Source organism: Scyliorhinus torazame, chromosome 2, assembly GCF_047496885.1.
Source record: "Scyliorhinus torazame isolate Kashiwa2021f chromosome 2, sScyTor2.1, whole genome shotgun sequence".
In the NCBI taxonomy this organism is placed as follows: domain Eukaryota; kingdom Metazoa; phylum Chordata; class Chondrichthyes; order Carcharhiniformes; family Scyliorhinidae; genus Scyliorhinus; species Scyliorhinus torazame.
In genome coordinates, this window is record NC_092708.1 from 175,234,221 (window position 1) to 175,253,376 (window position 19,156).

Sequence of the window (19,156 nt, forward strand, 5' to 3'; positions counted from 1 at the left end):
CGACGCATCCGACGTAGCTCTGGCGGCCACCCTTAACCAAGCGGGCAGACCCGTGGCCTTTTTCTCCCGGACCCTCCACGCCTCTGAAATCCGCCACTCCTCAGTGGAAAAGGAAGTCCAAGCCATAGTGGAAGCTGTGCGACATTGGAGGCATTACCTGGCCGGCAGGAGATTCACTCTCCTCACCGACCAACAGTCGGTAGCCTTCATGTTCAATAATGCACAGCGGGGCAAAATTAAAAATGACAAGATCTTAAGGTGGAGGATCGAGCTCTCCACCTTCAACTATGAGATCTTGTACCGTCCCGGAAAGCTGAATGAGCCGTCCGATGCCCTATCCCGCGGCACATTTGCCAACGCACAAATAGACCGCCTTCAAGTCCTCCACGAGGACCTCTGCCACCCGGGGGTCACTCGATTCTACCATTTCATAAAGTCCCGCAACCTCCCCTACTCTGTGGAGGAGGTCCGTACAGTCACCAGGAACTGCCACATCTGCGCAGAGTGCAGATTTTTTCATGCCGGATAGAGTGCAACTGATCAAGGCTTCCCGCCCCTTTGAACGCCTCAGTTTGGATTTCAAAGGGCCCCTCCCCTCCACTGACCGCAACGCATACTTACTGAATGTGGTGGACGAGTACTCTTGTTTCCTCTTCGCCATCCCCTGCCCCGACATGACAGCGGCCACAGTCATTAAAGCCCTTGGCACCATATTCACACTGTTCGGTTGCCCCGCGTATATCCATAGCGACAGGGAGTCCTCCTTCATGAGTGACGAGCTGCGCCAGTTCCTGCTCAGCAAGGGCATAGCCTCGAGCAGGACGACCCCCGGGGGAACGGGCAAGTAGAGAGGGAGAACGGCACGGTCTGGAAGACCGTCCTACTGGCCCTACGGTCCAGGGATCTCCCAGTTTCCCGGTGGCAGGAGGTCCTCCCAGACGCTCTCCACTCCATCCGGTCGCTGCTGTGTACCACCACTAACCAAACGCCTCATGAGCGCCTCCTTGTCTTCCCCAGGAAGTCCTCCTCTGGAACATCGCTGCCGGCCTGGCTGGCGGCCCCAGGACCCATCTTGCTCCGGAAACATGTGCGGGCGCACAAATCGGACCTGTTGGTCGAGAGGGTTCACCTTCTCCACGCGAACCCGCGGTACGCCTACGTGGCGTACCCCGACGGCCGACAGGACACGGTCTCCCTGCGGGAACTGGCGCCCGCCGGCAACACACACACCCCCCCGACACCGATCATCCCCTCCCTGCCACCGGTGCACCCCGCGACCGCCCCCTTCCCGGGGGGGATCGGTCCTCCTCCCGTGCCCGCCCAGGAGTAAAACAGGAACAAACACCGAAACGCTCCCGGAGACAACAACGCCTGAACAAGCACCTGCACCACCACCGGGGCTGAGGCGATCGACGAGGAAGACCAGACCGCCCGCTCGACTCGTGGAATCCGCGTGACATCAAGAATGTTGTTGTAACAAAAATTTTTTGCTAATCGTGTAAATAGTTTTCACAAACTTGTACATAGCCCAGTGTAGGGCTAAAACTGTAGTAACATGTCCGACATTTTCCTTCCAGGGCCAGCCTTGTAAACCCCTACCACCATGCGAACCACCACCCCGCCGGGTTCCTTTTTAACAAGGGGTGAATGTGGTGGTATGTATTAGGGGTCATGTGGGACTGTGAAGCCGTGATGCTGTTGGCTGACAGATCCCTGGTCCTGGTTGGCTGCCGACTCCTGGATCCGCCCTGAAGGCAGAGTATAAGAACCCGAGCTTCTCCCCGCAGCGTCATTCTGTTGCTGAGCTGCTGGGGACAAGTCTCGCTTAATAAAGCCTGAATCGACTTCATCACTTCTCGTCTCTCTCGTAAGTCATTGTGCGCTACAGTAGGTTTAACATGATTCACCATTAAACCATTTAAGCCATTTCCAGCATTCTTTCACTCGTTATGGGATTGTCAAGGTGGCATTGATTCTCCTCCATCTCCCATTGTTCTATCTTTTAAGAGAACAGAGATCAGGGATAATAAAAAGCAGATCCCTCCTTGAACTTATCTCTATTAATAACACCTCCATGGATTCACCTGCAAATCTCAGTACTTTCACCACTGCAGAAAGTTCAGCTGAGCTTCTCCATTGCAAGCCTATTTCTGCTTCCTCCCTCCCTTTAATTCAACTGCATCTCAATGAGCACAGAATTACCAACAAAATATGCAAAACAAATTGTACCTATTTAAATAGTGCCCATGAGATATATTGAACCAACTTTGTTTAACTCAAATTGAGTAGATCGGGATAGGACATTTTAATGACAATTTAATGGAAGAAGCAGAGCTCAACTAGAAATAGGCAGCAATGGATAATAGCAAACTTTAATTTTAAACTCTAATCCTAATTATATTTCTGCAAAACATAGATTTAATTTCCATGGATTATAGTAATGTTTTAATTTTGTATATCAATTTTCAGTTTCAGCAGTCAGGAAGAGAGATATCGTCTTCCTAATCGATGGCTCTCCTGCAATGGGAAAATCATTTCTTCAGATCCGTAATTTTCTGAATAAGGTAATCCAGGAGCTCGATATTGGACCCAATAAAGATCAAGTTGCTGTGGTACAATACAGTTCTGATTCAAGACTTGAATTTGGCCTCAATACTCATTCAACTAAAGATGAGGTTTTAAATGCATTGAGAAAGCTGAGATTGAAAACAGGAAGGCCCCTCAACACTGGTGCTGCATTGGACTTTGTCACAAGGAATGTCTTCACTCCATCTGCAGGGAGCAGGAGCGATGCTGGAGCTTCACAAATCCTGGTGCTGATCACTGCTGGGAAATCCAGAGATGATGTTGGACGGGCAGCAGATGCAGTGAAACAGGCTGGTATAGTGCCCATTGTCATCGGAGCCAAGCGTGCCGACACATCAGAGCTACGACAGATCGTGTTGAATCCTGATTCTGTTCTGAAACTGGGAGATTTTCAGGAATTGCAAACTATTCAACAAGAGCTGCTATCGAAAGTTAGGGCAGTGTTTACAATTGAGAAATCACTAGTTACCACTGAAGGTAAAAGCCTTTATTAAATTGTGTTTGTGTTTGTCATAGTTACTGAATTTATGTAAATGGACACGAACTGAAAGAGAGTGACTAATATGCATTTTCCTGCACATGCTGAAGTGGAAACTATCAGATACAATAGTGAGAGCTACATCTCAAAATTCTCGAATAAGGTAATTAATCAGCCAACATTTGGTGTCTGTTATAATCAGAACTTAAGAATAGGAGGTAGGTTAGCCCAAGATGGTTATAGGCCAAAATACAATCAGAAAAACAAAACTGAAGATAGCATACAAAGTCTACTCGTCAACTCTCGGCAAATGAGATGCACCAACTCTCACCTATTTCTGGGAAAATATAAGCAAAGTAGCACTCAATAAGCTGCTTATGCATAAGTAATGCTTTTAATTTTATGCCAGGAACTAACAATTAGTGCAGATGAACCTATACCTGGATTTTAACAGTCTTCATTAATCAAAATGTTCGCACAGAGCACAGGAGTGAATTTGTAAGCACCATTTCTCCTGTCTGCAGAAATCTCCGATAATGTTGCTGAGAACTCTTACATGTAAAGATTACTAAATTGATGTGGTTACATGATGATGGGTTAAAAGAGACTCGTGTGGAGTATAAACACTACCTGCTGGGCCAAATGATCTGTTTCTGACTGTAATACTTTGGAATACTTTCTAAAGCATGTGAACAGTCTGTCTATCAGTCCTCAAATCAGTGTATTAGAAGTCATTTACAATCTTCCTCCATATTTTCCATCACTTCCAATTTTGTGATGTATATGTCTTTATAATGTACTCCCAATGCCCAATCCAAATCATCCAAAGAAGAAAAGTGGAACTAACCATGGGTTACATTGCAATCTACCTCAAAACTCAGCAGCAACCATCAAATTTAACCTTTTTCTTTCTTGTCCATCTGTTATGAACTATTGTGAACTTTGAGAAGATTAATGACAGACTTGAAGAGCCTAGGGTGGCACGATGGCACAGTGGTTAGCACTGTTGCCTCCCAATACCAGGGACTGGGTTCAATTCTGCCCTTGGATCACACACTGAAGTGGAAACAGTGTGGAGTTTACACCTTCTCTCCGTGTCTGTGTGAATTTTCTCCGAGTGCCCCGCTTTTCACCCACAGCCCAAAGATGTGCAGGTTAGGTGGATTGACCATGATAAATTGCCTCTTAGAGTGGGGTTGCAGGCATAGGGTGGGTGATTGGGCCTAGGGATGGTGGTTTTTCGAAACGTCGGTGCAGACTCACTGGGCTGACTGGCCTCCTTCTGCACTGTAGGGATTCTATGAAATCTATATTTTTTTTGTTGTAAGTCTCTCATAAGACAAGATATTAAATGCACCACATCTACTGCAGTATCTCTATTTATACAATCAGCCATTTGTCATAGAATCATTGAATCCTTACAGTGCAGAAGGAGGCCATTCGGCCCATCAAGTCTGCACCGAACCTTTGAAAGAGCACCCTACTTAGGCCCACCTCGGCCCCATCCCCGTAACCTGAACCCAACACACACATCTTTTGGACACTAAGGGGAGGTTTTACCACGGCCAATTCACTTAACCTACACATCTATAGCATCTTGGTGGAACCTCTCATCTAGGGCAGCACAGTAGCACAGTGGTTAGCTGCAGTGCATCTTGTAGATGGTACTCAATGCTGCCACTGTTCATCGTGGTAGAGGGAGTGACTGTTGAAGGTGGTGGATGGGGTGCCAATCCAGTAGACTGCTTTGACCTGAATGATATCGATCTTTATCAATGTTGCTGCAGCTGTACTCATCCAGGCAGAGTATTCCAACACATTCCTGACTTGTGCCATGTAGACTTGTACCATGGATGGTAGAGTAGCACGGTGGTTAGCACTGTTGCTTCATGTCGCCAGGGAGCCGGGTTCGACTCCCGGCACCAGTCTCGGTCTGTGCGGAGTCTGCACGTTCTCCCTGTGTCTGCGTGGGTTTTCTCCGGGTGCTCTGGTTTCCTCCCACAAGTGCTTGTTAGGTGAATTGGACATTCTGAATTCCCCCTCAGTGTACCCGAACAGACGGCAGAGTGTGGCGACTAGGGTATTTTCACAGTAACTTCATTGCAGTGTTCATGTAAGCCTACTTGTGACACTAATAAAGATTATTATTATGTAGGATGAAACTGGAGCACCCGAAGAAAACCCACGCAGACAAGGGGAGAATGTGCAAACTGCACACAGACAATGACCCAGGCCCAGAATTGAATCAAGGTCCCTGGCGCTTTGAGGCAGCAGTGCTGACTACTGTGCCACCAGGCCGCTCCTTCATACTCGAATTAAATTTGTCAAATATGGCTTGTCTGGATAAATCTATGCTAGCTGCTCTTGGTCAACATACACATTAGGAACGTTCACTAATTTGATGTTGAATTATATATTCTAAAATGTTTCCAGAACCAATGCTTCACTGAAGCTAACTATGTTGTCTTCACTATTTCCCAACTGTTCTGCTTTGCTTACGTTAGTTTGCCTTGCTTCATGTCCCAGAATTGAATTTAAAAAATGCTTCTTTCATTGCGAATCAAAACGTACTGACTGAGGAAACAGTTGTAGATTCCTCTAAAGTATTCCACTTTATTAAAAACACTAGTCATTGTAGTAAAATGTCACAAGGTGCTTCTCAGAAGAATTATCGGACAGAATTTAACACTGAGACACATTAGACAAATAAACAAAAGATTGATCAAGGAACTAGGATTACAAGAATCTCTTAAATGAAGAGAGAAGGGTAGAGAGAGAGAGACAGAGTTTAGCGACAGAATTGCAGATCTTAGGGCCGAAATAGCTGAAGATATAGGCACCAGTAATGAGACAGAGGAAATCAGGAATGCACAAGAGACTGAAATTGGAAGAATACAGAGTTCGCATTGGTTTGTAGGACGGCAGGAGACTATCGGGATAGGAAAATTATGTTGTATGAAGGGAGATTGTACTGGAATTCTCCACTTTCATTTGCTCACATTCTCCACTTTCATTTTTCATTCGAAAGACGGAGGTTGAGGGGTGACCTGATAGAGGTCTACAAGATTATGAGGGGCATGGACAGAGTGGATGGGCAAGCACTCTTTCCCAGGGTGGCGGGTTCAGTCACCGGGGGCATAGGTTTAAGTTCCGTGGGGCAAAGTTTAGAGGAGATGTGTGAGGCAGGTGTTTTACACAGAGGGTGGTGTTGCCAGGGGAGGTTGTGGAAGCAGATGCATGAACGGCGTTCAGAAGGCATCTTGACAAACACATGGATAGGATGGATATAGAGGGATACGGCACAAGGATGTGCTGAGGGCTTTGGCAAAGGTTGGTATCATGACTGGTACAGGCTTGGAGGGCCGAAGGGCCTGTTCCTGTGCTGTATTGCTCTTTGTTCCTTTTGAACTCTGCCAATCTTTTCCAAATGTGATGCCCATTTTATTGTCCATTACAGTAGAAATCTACAATAATGCATTATTATACTTCACTGTGCAACAGGAACTGTCATGTGAGCATATTTCTGTTTGTGTTGAATTGAGTGTTACAATCAGCTTTTTATTCATTCCTCTTGGTTCACCAGAGTGTATCTGAATAGATGGAATTATTTCATTTGGATATTATCGGCAGAAATTGGTTCATGCCAAAATCTGGGTTCAAACTCAGCCCTGGCAATAATCGCTGCACCAAAACTGATCAATAAGTGGTTCTGGAAGAACTGGTTCTCTTGTGCTTACCTTTTTGGTGGCAGGACCTCTACTTTCATTACTTTGAGACTGAGATCACCAACTGCAGTATCTTTGTCACATACTTTGGGCAGTTGCAAGCCAGTTTCCCAATGGAGCCTGACATGGGCTCGAGACTATCCATTTGGCAAACTTAGTATCAGGAGGTTACAGTGAAAACTTTGAAGGTACCCTAACCAATTTATTAAGTAGCTCTCCTTAGTCCATGCTGCATGCCACATTGGATTCTTAAATGCCTGTTTTTCGTCTGAAAATGGGTCATGGAAGATCTACTTCATTAACCAATGTATTGTGACCAAAAGGGTAACTGAGGGCCACTTTCTGTAGATTGTAGAAGTATTTTAGGTCTTCTCCAATTTGAGGTACCCTTTCTTCACCATTCATGTAACTGGTTAGTGGGTGGCATGGTGGCGCAGTGGTTAGCAATGTTGCCAACGGCGCTGAGGACCCGGGTTCGATCCCGGCCCCGGATCACTGTTTGTGTGGAATTTGCACATTCTCTCCATATCTGCGTGGGTTTAACCCCCCACAACCTGAAGATGTGCAGGTTAGATGAATTGGCCACACTAAATTGTCCCTTAATTGGAAAAAAATATAACTGGGTAGTGCAGGTCTCCTCTTGAGGCTCAGGAAGCACAAATGAAAAATCAGTGATTAAAATCCCCAATTGTTAAATTTTTTTTTTTTAAATCTAGGAACTGGTATTGAGAGCAGATTTACCAGGTGCTATTTAATTTCTAGGGATTTTATATGATTTGATTTTCTTTTTCCAGTTCTACCAATGGAAATGAGTGAGAGAGACATCGTGTTCCTTATTGATGGATCAGACAATGTTGGAGATGCAAATTTACCTTTTGTCCGTGATTTTATGACAAGAATAATTCAGAACCTGGCCATTGGAAGTGACAAGGTGCGAGTAGGTCTGGCACAGTACAGCGATGACACCGAGGCTGAGTTCTATCTGAACACTTATTCATCAGAAGCTGAACTTCTGTCTCAAATCAGAAGTCTCAGACTGATCGGGGGATCAACGGCTAACACTGGTTCAGCGTTGGACTTTGCCATTAAATATTATTTTACTAGTTCTACAGGAAGTCGAATAAAAGAAAATGTTCCTCAGTTTTTGGTGCTTGTTACTGGGGGAAGATCCAGTGATGATGTGGAAGCACCGGCAGATGCACTGAAGCGAGCTGCAGTAATGACCTTCGCTGTTGGAGTTAAACATACGGACCCAGCACAGCTGGAAGAGATTGCAATTGACCCAAGTTTGATCTTCAGTGTAAAGGAATTCCACTCTCTGTCTGATATACACAATCAGATGATAATACCATTGACAACGCTGACCGTTCCAACAGTAATAATTGAAGAACCAGTATTAAATAACGAAGAGGAAGTGGTTACCACTACAGAAGGTACATGTACTTGACCTTTTTCAGTTATTACTGCATTACCAGTAGAATTAAAGGGCTAAAACTGGATGAATTCCGATTATGGGCACAGGGATTATAAAACACATTATCCCAACACACAAATGCCATGCGGGCAGCCGACCAACTTTATGTGTCCCTTAATTTAAATGTGACTAGTGTGCAGCCCAGTGCTGAATACACTACTGAGTGGCTGCTCTGCTCAGCAGAGGGCCCATTTTTGTGTGAGACTCGACTGGACCCCTTAAAGCGGGGATGGTGGCACTGTGGTAATATCACTGGACTAGTAATCCAAGGTTTAGGCTAATGTTCTAGGGAATGAAATGAAATGAATGAAAATGAAAATGAAATGAAATGATGAAAATTAAATGAAATGAAAATCGCTTATTGTCACAAGTAGGCTTCAATGAAGTTACTGTGAAAAGCCCCTAGTCGCCACATTCCGGCGCTTGTTCGGGGAGGCTGTTACGGGATGTGGGTTAAGCAGTTGATGGAAAGTAAATTCAATCAATAAGATCTGGCATTACTTAGTCTCAGTAATGGTGACCATAACACCTATCATCGAGTGTTGTGAAAACCCACCAGGTCCATGAATGTCCTTTGTGGAAGGATATGGCCTTGCAAAATTTCCCTTAGATTAGGTGGGGTTACTGGGTTCGGGGAAAGGATGGAGGTGTGGGCTTAAGTGGGGTGCTCTTTCCAAGAGCCGGTGTAGACTCGATGGGCCGAATGGCCTCCTTCTGCACTGTTGATTCTATGATCTGACATCCTCACCTGGTCTGGCCTATATTTGGGCAGCACGGTAACACAGTGATTAGCACTGTGGCTTCACAGCGCCAGAGTCCCAGGTTCGATTCCCCATTAGGTCACTGTCTGTTCGGAGTCTGCACACTCTCCCGTGTCTACCTGGGTTTCCTCCGAGTGCACTGGTTTCCTCCCACAGTCCAAAGATGTGCAGGTTAGGTGGATTGGCCATGCTAAATTGCCCTTAGTGTCCAAAAAGGTTAGGAGGGGTTATTGGGTTACAGGAGTAGGGTGGAAGTGTGGGCTTAAAGTGGGTCGGTGCAGACACGATGGGCCGAGTGGCCTGCTTCTGCACTGTATGTTCTATATATGTGACCCCAGATAATAGTAGTAATAATCTTTATTGTCACAATTGGGCTTACATTGACACTGCAATGAAGTTACTGTGAAAAGCCCCTAGACGCCACATTCTGTCACCTGTTCGGGTACACTGAGGGAGAATTCAGAATGTCCAATTCACCTAACAAGCATGTCTTTCGGGACTTGTGGAAGGAAACCGGAGCGCCCAGAGGAAATCCACGCACACACGGGGAGAACGTGCAGACTCCACACAGATAGTAACCCAAGCAGGGAATTGAACCTGGATCCCTGGCGCTGTGAAACAACAGTGCTAACCACTGTGCTACCGTGCCATTCATGGCACAAGTCTACATAGTACAAGTCAGGAATGTGATGGAATACTCTCCACTTACCTGGATGAGTGCAGCTGCAGCAACACTAATGAAGATCGATATCATCCAGGACAAAGCACCCCATCCACCACCTTCAACAGTCACTCCCTCTACCACGACGAACAGTGTATCTTCTACAAGATGCACTGCAGCTACTCAACAAGCCTTTTTCTACAGTGCCTTCCAAACCCACAACCTCTATCCTCTAGAACAACAATGGCAGCAGATGCATGGGAACACCATCACCTGTCAGTTCCCTTCCAAGCTGCACATTATCGTGAGTTGGAACTTTATCACTGTTCCTTCACTGTTGCTGGGTTAAAATCCTGGAGCTCCCTCCCTTACAGCGCTGTGGGTGTTCCTACACCACATGGACTGCAGCAGCTCAAGAAGGCAGCTCACCACCAGCTTCGCAAGAGCAATTGGGGGTGAGCAATAAAATGCAGGCCTCACCAGTGATGCTCACATCCCATGAATGAATCAAAAAAAATGACAGTTTTATGTGCCATATATTATTAGATTAGGCTGCCTTTTGAGAGCCTTTCTGATTCACCTCTTTCTCCCTCATTGACCAGTTTGTCCTCGTCCATGACATCGCTGCTCAATCTCCCTTTTCAAGTACAAGGAAAAGGGGGTTGGTGGCTACAGCACCCATGACTGGGAGTCTGTCCGGAGTCACTGAAGTCAGAATCAGGGCCTTCACCATGTTCAGCACAACTCCATGTCAACTGCATTAACGTTAAACAGATGGAAAACTCATAGCTGGTCCACAAAGTCTCACAAAGTCTGCAGAAACCAATCAGTAAATAACCTGATAGTAGTTGATGATCCCTTTAAAAAACATTGGTTGGTGTGTTGGGGATGGGGGGAGGGGGAGGGGAACCTCCTTCTTGCATCTCAGCACATCTTCAGCTGTGCAAGATTAAGAAAGGGCATTAGCTGGAGCGCAGAGTTCAAAAGTGGCACTGATGGTGTCAAAATCAGAAGAAAGAAAAACAGGTTCAAAATTTTCAAACTGTAGCGCACAATGACTTACGAGAGAGACGAGAAGTGATGAAGTCGATTCAGGCTTTATTAAGCGAGACTTGTCCCCAGCAGCTCAGCAACAGAATGAAGCTGCGGGGAGAAGCTCGGGTTCTTATACTCCGCCTTCAGGGCGGAGCCAGGAGTCGGCAGCCAACCAGGACCCGGGATCTGTCAGCCAATAGCATCACGGCTTCACAGTCCCACATGACCCCTAATACATACCACCACATTCACCCCTTGTTAAAAAGGAACCCAGCGAGGTGGTGGTTCGCATGGTGGTAGGGGTTTACAAGGCTGGCCCTGGAAGGAAAATTTCGGACATGTTACTACAGTTTTAGCCCAACACTGGGCTATGTACAAGTTTGTGAAAACTATTTACAATATCAGCAAAAAATTTTTTTTTGTCACAACAACATTCTTGGTATCACGTGGATTCCACGATTCGAGCGGGCGGTCTGGTCTTCCTCGTCGATCGCCTCAGCCCCGGTGGTGGTGCAGGTGCTTGTTCAGGCGTTGTCGTCTCCGGGAGCGTTTCGGTGTTTGTTCCTGTTTTACTCCTGGGCGGGCACGGGAGGAGGACCGATCCCCCCGGGAAGGGGGCGGTCGCGGGGTGCGCCGGTGGCAGGGAGGGGATGATCGGTGTCGGGGGGGTGTGTGTGTTGCCGGCGGGCGCCAGGTCCCGCAGGGAGACCATGTCCTGTCGGCCGTCAGGGTACGCCACGTAGGCGTACTGCGGGTTCGCGTGGAGAAGGTGAACCCTCTCGTCCAACGGGTCCGATTTGTGTGCCCGCACATGTTCCTGAAGCAAGATGGGTCCTGGGGCCGCCAGCCAGGTTGGCAGCGACGTTCCGGAGGAGGACTTCCTGGGGAAGACAAGGAGGCGCTCATGAGGCGTTTGGTTAGTGGTGGTACACAGCAGCGACCGGATGGAGTGGAGAGCGTCTGGGAGGACCTCCTGCCACCGGGAAACTGGGAGATCCCTGGACCGTAGGGCCAGTAGGACGATCTTCCAGACCGCGCCGTTCTCCCTCTCTACTTGCCCGTTCCCCCGGGGGTTGTAGCTGGTCGTCCTGCTCGAGGCTATGCCCTTGCTGAGCAGGAACTGGCGCAGCTCGTCACTCATGAAGGAGGACCCCCTGTCGCTATGGATATACGCGGGGCAACCGAACAGTGTGAATATGGTGCCAAGGGCTTTAATGACTGTGGCCGCTGTCATGTCGGGGCAGGGGATGGCGAAGGGGAAACGAGAGTACTCGTCCACCACGTTCAGGCAGTATGCGTTGCGGTCAGTGGAGGAGAGGGGCCCTTTGCAATCCAAACTGAGGCGTTCAAAGGAGCAGGTAGCCTTGATCAGGTGCGCTCTATCCGGCCTGAAAAAGTGCGGTTTGCACTCTGCGCAGATGTGGCAGTTCCTGGTGACTGTACGGACCTCCTCCACAGAGTAGGGGAGGTTGCGGGACTTTACGAAATGGTAGAATCGAGTGACCCCCGGGTGGCAGAGGTCCTCGTGGAGGCCTTGGAGGCGGTCTATTTGTGCGTTGGCACATGTGCCGCGGGATAGGGCATCGGCGGCTCGTTCAGCTTTCCGGGACGGTACAAGATCTCATAGTTGAAGGTGGAGAGCTCGATCCTCCACCTTAAGATCTTGTCATTTTTAATTTTGCCCCGCTGTGCATTATCGAACATGAAGGCTACCGACCGTTGGTCGGTGAGGAGAGTGAATCTCCTGCCGGCCAGGAAATGCCTCCAATGTCGCACAGCTTCCACGATGGCTTGGGCTTCCTTTTCCACTGAGGAATGGCGGATTTCTGAGGCGTGGAGGGTCCGGGAGAAAAAGGCCACGGGTCTACCCGCTTGGTTAAGGGTGGCCGCCAGAGCTACGTTGGACGCGTCGCTCTCGACCTGGAAGGGGAGGGACTCGTCAATGGCGCGCATCGTGGCCTTTGCGATATCCGCTTTGATGCGGCTGAAGGCCTGGCGAGCCTCTGTCGACAGGGGGAAGGTAGTGGACTGAATTAGCGGGCAGGCCTTGTCTGCATACTGGGGGACCCACTGGGCGTAATATGAAAAGAAACCCAGGCAACGTTTCAGGGCTTTGGAGCAGTGGGGGAGGGGAAATTCCATAAGGGGGCGCATGCGTTCGGGGTCGGGGCCTATTATCCCATTGCGCACTACGTATCCCAGGATGGCCAACCGGTTTGTGCTAAAAACGCACTTTTCCTGGTTGTATGTGAGGTTCAGGGCATTAGCGGTCTGGAGGAACTTTTGGAGCTTGGCGTTGGTGCTGCTGATCATGGCCGCAGATGGTTACGTTGTCGAGATACGGGAACGTGGCCTGCAACCCGTGTTGGTCAACCATTCGGTCCATCTCCCGTTGGAATACCGAGACCCTTTTTGTGACACCAAATGGGACCCTTAGGAAGTGGTATAGACGCCCGTCTGCCTCGAAGGCTGTGTACTTGCGGTCACCTGGGCGAATGGGGAGCTGGTGGTAGGCGGACTTGAGGTCCACGGTGGAGAAGACCTTATACTGGGCAATCCGATTGACCATGTCGGATATGCGGGGGAGAGGGTACGCATCTAGCTGCGTGTACCTGTTGGTGGTCTGACTATAGTCTACGACCATCCTTTGCTTCGCCCCGGTCTTTACTACTACCACCTGGGCTCTCCAGGGACTATTGCTGGCCTGGATTATGCCTTCGTTCAGCAACCGCTGGACTTCAGACCGAATAAATATCCAGTCCTGGGCGCTGTACCGTCTGCTCCTAGTGGCGACGGGTTTGCAATCCGGGGTGAGGTTTGCAAACAAGGACGGCAGTTCAACCTTGAGAGTTGCGAGGCCGCAGATAGTGAGTGGGGGTATCGGGCCGCCGAATTGGAATGTTAGGCTCTGCAGGTTACACTGGAAATCTAATCCCAGTAATGTGGGCGCGCAGAGTTGGGGAAGGACGTAGAGCCTGTAGTTCTTAAACTCCCTCCCTTGCACCGTTAGGTTCGCGATGCAGAACCCTTTGATCGCTACGGAGTGGGATCCTGCAGCTAGGGAAATCTTTTGCGTGCTTGGATGGATGGTCAGAAAACAGCGTCTTACCGTGTCTGGGTGAATAAAACTTTCTGTGCTCCCGGAGTCGATCAGGCATGGCATCTCGTATCCGTTGACCAGCACCGTTGTTGTCGTCGTCTGGAGCGTCCGGGGCCGCGATTGATCCAGTGTCACCGAAGCCAGTCGTGGTAGTAGTGTCGCGGCGTCTTCTTTGGACCCCGTGGAGCCGTCGATGCTGGGGTCCTTTGTTGTCAACCAAGATGGTGGCGTCCATGAATCGCACTCGGCCGGGGGTGGACAAAATGGCCGCCCCATGGATCGCACGTGGTCGGGAATGGACAAAATGGCCACCTCCATGAATCGCACGTGGCTGGGGGGTCACAAGATGGCGGCGCCCATCCTCCCCTCGTGGTGCCCAGGACCCAAAATGGCAGCACCCGCGGGTCGCACATGGGGCGCTGGGGGGGGTTGGGGAGCGTTTAGGATGTGCTGGGCTCGTTCTTCTCCTGGGATTGCGGCGACCCCCCGAGACCGGCACACTGCCGCGTAATGGCCCTTCTTGCCGCAGCTTTTACAAATAGCTGCGCGGGCCGGGCAGCGCTGCCGGGGGTGTTTTGCTTGTCCGCAGAAATAGCAGCGGGCCCCCCCGGGATGGTCTGGCGCTTTAACCGCGCAAGCCTGCGAGGGGGGGGGGGTTTGTCGCGACGGGGGTCCACGGAGCCCAAGGGGCTGCCGCGCGGTCGGGGCCGTAGGCGCGGGCGTTTTGCGAGGTCACATCTAGGGAAGCTGCAAGGGCCCGTGCCTCTGAGAGTCCTAGCGACTCTCTTTCTAAAAGTCTTTGGCGGATTTGGGGAGAGTTCATACCTGCCACAAATGCATCGCGAATTAGCATGTCCGTGTGTTCGATCGCGTTCACCGGCGGGCAGCTGCAGCCCCATCCCAAAATTAGCAGCGCGGCGTAGAATTCTTCTAGCGATTCTCCGGGACTTTGTCGTCTCGTCGCGAGTTGGTGGCGCGTAGACCTGGTTAACCGGCCGAACGTAGATGCCCTTCAGCAATGCGAGCGCCGTCGGGAAATCCTCTGCGTCTTCTATGAGAGGGTAAATTTCCGGGCTTACCCTCGAATGCAGGACCTGCATTTTCTGGTCTTCTGTGATCCGGCCGGGGGCCGTTCGGAGGTAGCCTTCAAAGCATGCTTGCCAGTGTTTAAATACTGCTGCCGAGTTCGCTGCGTGGGGGCTGATCCGCAGGCATTCCGGGGCGATCTGGAGCTCCATAGTCTTTTAAGCTCGCTTAATAAATTGTAGCACACAATGACTTACGAGAGAGACGAGAAGTGATGAAGTCGCTTCAGGCTTTATTAAGCGAGACTTGTCCCCAGCAGCTCAGCAACAGAATGAAGCTGCGGGGAGAAGCTCGGGTTCTTATACTCCGCCTTCAGGGCGGAACCAGGAGTCGGCAGCCAACCAGGACCCGGGATCTGTCAGCCAATAGCATCACGGCTTCACAGTCCCACATGACCCCTAATGCATACCACCACACACATCCCAGTAAAAATCAGCAATACTGACACCAGTAATGCTGATGTTCCACCTTAAGGTGTGCACGACCAGTTCGGACATGTTTTACTGCTACCTTTCGTTTCCATGTTTTTCTGTTTTTCTCTTTGGGTGCATGTTAGCTAAAGCCATGATCTGCCTGCTTTGCATACTTCCACCACACACTCCTAACACCCGTGTTAATGCCGTCATCAAAATGGCATCCAGAGCAGACCATACTGGACGTTTGTGCACACAATGTGAACAGCACCTAAAACTATAGGTACTAAGGAGCTGAATTTTATGCCTAGTATATGAACTGCATCTTTAATCTCTTCTGGCATTGCTCATGACTTTGAGGCAGGAGCACAGTTGAAGAACCTTTTTTTGAATCCCAGGAGACAAATGGAACATTTTTAAGAAGATTAGCTAAAATGACCAATAGCTGAGTTGCCACTTCACTAAGATCTGAGGGTGCGCACGTATCAAAGGAGAGCAAGAATTTTAGGTCTGGATTCTCCGCTACCTCAGCTGCGTGTTTCATGGCGGTGCACAGTTTGTTGGCAGCAGGATTCTCTATTCTCGCCGCTTGTCCATGGGATTTTCCATTGAAGCCACCCCACGCCACCAGGAAACCCATAGGCAGGGTGTGCTGCTGGTGGGAACAGCGTATCCTAATGGCAGGAAAATTCCAGCCTTAGTTTCTCTATCATGAAAGGAAGAAGTAAGCCTTGCATACAACTCCTCTGTATTGTGTTTCTCAAAAAACTGTATATTTTTAATGTTGACATCGAATTCCTTGTAGGAATCTTAATCTCGAAGTTAATTATTTAAATTTTGTTTATTCATTTCTCTATTCAATTTTTGCAGCCAGGAAGAGGGATATTGTCTTCCTTATTGATGGTTCTCCTGGAATGGGAAGATCCTTCCCTTTAGCCCGTGAGTTTCTTAAAAATGTAATCCAGGAGCTCGATATTGGACCTGACAAAGATCAAGTTGCTGTGGTACAATACAGTTCTGATTCAAGACTTGAATTTGGCCTCAATACACATTCAACCAAAGATGAGATTTTGAGGGCACTACCGAAAATGAGATTGAAAACAGGAAGGCCCCTCAACACTGGTGCGGCACTGGACTTTGTCACAAGGAATGTCTTCACTCCATCTGCTGGGAGCAGGAGCGATGCTGGAGCTTCACAAATCCTGGTGCTCATCACTGCTGGGAAATCCAGAGATGATGTTGGACGAGCAGCGGACGCAGTGAAACAGGCTGGTATAGTGCCCATTGTCATCGGAGCCAAGAGTGCCGACACATCGGAGCTACGACAGATCGTATATGAATCCAATTTTATTTTCAAACTGAAAGATTTTAGAGAATTGCCAAGCATTCAAAAGGAGCTGATATCTAAAGTCAAAACTGTTTTTATTGTTGAGGAAATAACTGCCGTTAATACTGAAGGTAAAAATGCTTTGACCAATAGTGATTGTTCTGTCCTTTTAAGTTGCTCAGCAGACTCAAAGTTAGATTGAAAAAATCAGAAATTAGAACTGTGAAACTGTAGAATCATGGATATTTGCAGCTCTGAAAGAGATTATTCATTCCATTGTCCTGTGGAAAAGAAGGAGTGCTTAGTCCCACTTTTCCACATTTTATCTATTAGTTCATCATTTTCAATTATCTTTACCAACTCCCTTTTAAAATCACCTCATTGAGTTAGTTTCCACCAATTTTTCAGGGGCAACATTTCAGATCTTGATAAATCTCTGTGAAAGTCTCTGGTTCGTAGTTTCATTTCCAATTTGAATACTATTTGGATCTCTCTTTGGGTAACTTGTGGCCTCTTCGAGATTGGGAAGGTTTCCCACTCCTTATGAGTAATTTTGGTCTAATCCCAGTACATTTAATTGAAAACTCCTTTATTCGCACAATAATACATTCTAAGTATCTACTAAGGTCAGTGTATCTCTCTCTTGTAAAGAATATTCTTTTTCTTTTCAGCCTCTTTAACATGATTGTTGATGTCACTTGTGGCATTATGGCACACAGCATTAATAATGATAATAGTAACCTTTATTGTCACAAGTAGGCTTACATTGCAATGAAGTTACTGTGAAAAGCCCATTATCTCATTACTGTGACTATAAACTCATTATTCTACCGCCTCCCCCCTGGATTTTCAGCCAATGGTTTTGAATCTACTATTTCTAGTTACCGACCCACACACCAGAGGGAAATGGTTTTCTCTCTTTACTTGACTAAATAAAACCTTGCAACATCTTGGATCTGCCATTAGGTCACCTCTCCAGATGTTTTCCAAGAAGAACAGTTCTAAATTTTCTAACATCGCCTCATAACTGAAACATTAGGCTTGATTCAGCGGCCTGAAGCTAAACGGCACTGCTGAAAATCACCCCGCTATCCAACGGCACTTTGCAGTTTTTGTTGGCCTCGGGGAGATTCTCCTTGCCGATGCTGCACTTAGGGGGATTTCTTGCTTTTGAGCTGAAGCCTCGCAGATAGGAGGGCCATTTTGTCCCAATCTCCCCTCCCCCTCTTTCAGGCCCACCTCCCTCTGCATTTCTGACCCCCCACCCGTACTCCCCCCAACCTTAGGGAGGCCCCTGGGAACCCCCCTCATCCTTCTCTATCTGGCAAGGACCACCCAGGCCTGACCCCTGAAAGTGCCAACCTGGCACCTGGGAATCCTGGCACTGCCATCCTGCAACCTGATGGTGCTACCCAGGCACGAATAAAATATCCATGAGCTTTTACTTTATTGACCAGTCTGCCATGTGTGACCTTGTCAAATGCCGTACTAAAATCCATGTAGACAACATCCTCCACACTACCCGTATCGATCCTCCTTCTCACTTCCTCAAAGAATTCGATCAAATTTGTAAGACTTAACAAAGCCAAGCTGACTATTCCATGCTTTTCTAAGTGACAGTTTATCTGACCTCTCAGGATTGATTCTAACAATTTGCCCACCACTGAAGTAAGACTTACTGGCCTATAATTGTTTGGCACTTCCTCACACCCTTTTTAAACAACGGGACCATATTTGCATTCCTCCAGACCTCTGGCACCTCCCCTATGTCTCGTGAAGATTGGAAAATAATCCTCCGAGCCCCCTCATACCCAGGATCAGCCTAATGTACCTTCCCTGGACTGCCTCCAATGCCAGTATATCTTTCCTTAGATAAGCGTACCAAAACTGTTCACAGTATTCCATGTGTGGTCTAACTAGTTTTCACAGGACTTCCCTATTTTTATACTCCATTTCCTTTGAAATAAAGGCCAACATTCCAGTTGCCTTCCCAATTACCTGCTGAATTTGCTTGCTAGCTTTTTGTGATTTATGCTCGCATACCCCAAAATCCTTGTGCTGCAATTTTCTGCAGTCTTTCTCCATTTAAATAATATATTCTTCCAGGGGGATAATGTGGCAAATTGGATCGAAGGTTGGCTTCATAACAGGAAACAAAGGGTAATGGTCAATGGTTGCCCTTGCGAATGGAAAGCTGTTTCAAGTGGTGTTCCACTGAGCTCCATTCTGGGAACTTTACTGTTTGTTTTACATACTGACGATTTGGAGTAACTAAACCGGAGGGCAGAGATTAGTATTGAGCATTAGGCAGCACGGTAGCACAGTGGTTAGCACAGTTGCTTCACAGCTCCAGGGTCCCGGGTTCGATTCCCAGCTTGGGTCACTGTGCGGAGTCTGCACGTTCTCCCCGTGTCTGCGTGGGTTTCCTACGGGTGCTCTGATTTCCTCCCACAGTCCAAAGATGTGCAGGTTAGGTGGATTGGCCATGATAAATTGCCCTTAGTGTCCAA

The 19,156-nt window shown here is 48.2% G+C and overlaps 1 protein-coding gene across 2 annotated transcripts in view; it reads left to right on the forward strand.

The window, feature by feature from the left end:
• Positions 1-19,156, forward strand: part of LOC140393912 (uncharacterized) — a 428,933-nt gene that overhangs the window by 360,671 nt on the left and 49,106 nt on the right. For both annotated transcript variants that reach the window (XM_072480540.1, XM_072480549.1), the window contains 3 exons: positions 2,470-3,063; positions 7,584-8,222; positions 16,190-16,777. In XM_072480540.1, the coding sequence (XP_072336641.1) occupies positions 2,470-3,063; positions 7,584-8,222; positions 16,190-16,777 (1,821 nt within the window). The remainder of the gene's footprint in view (positions 1-2,469; positions 3,064-7,583; positions 8,223-16,189; positions 16,778-19,156) is intronic.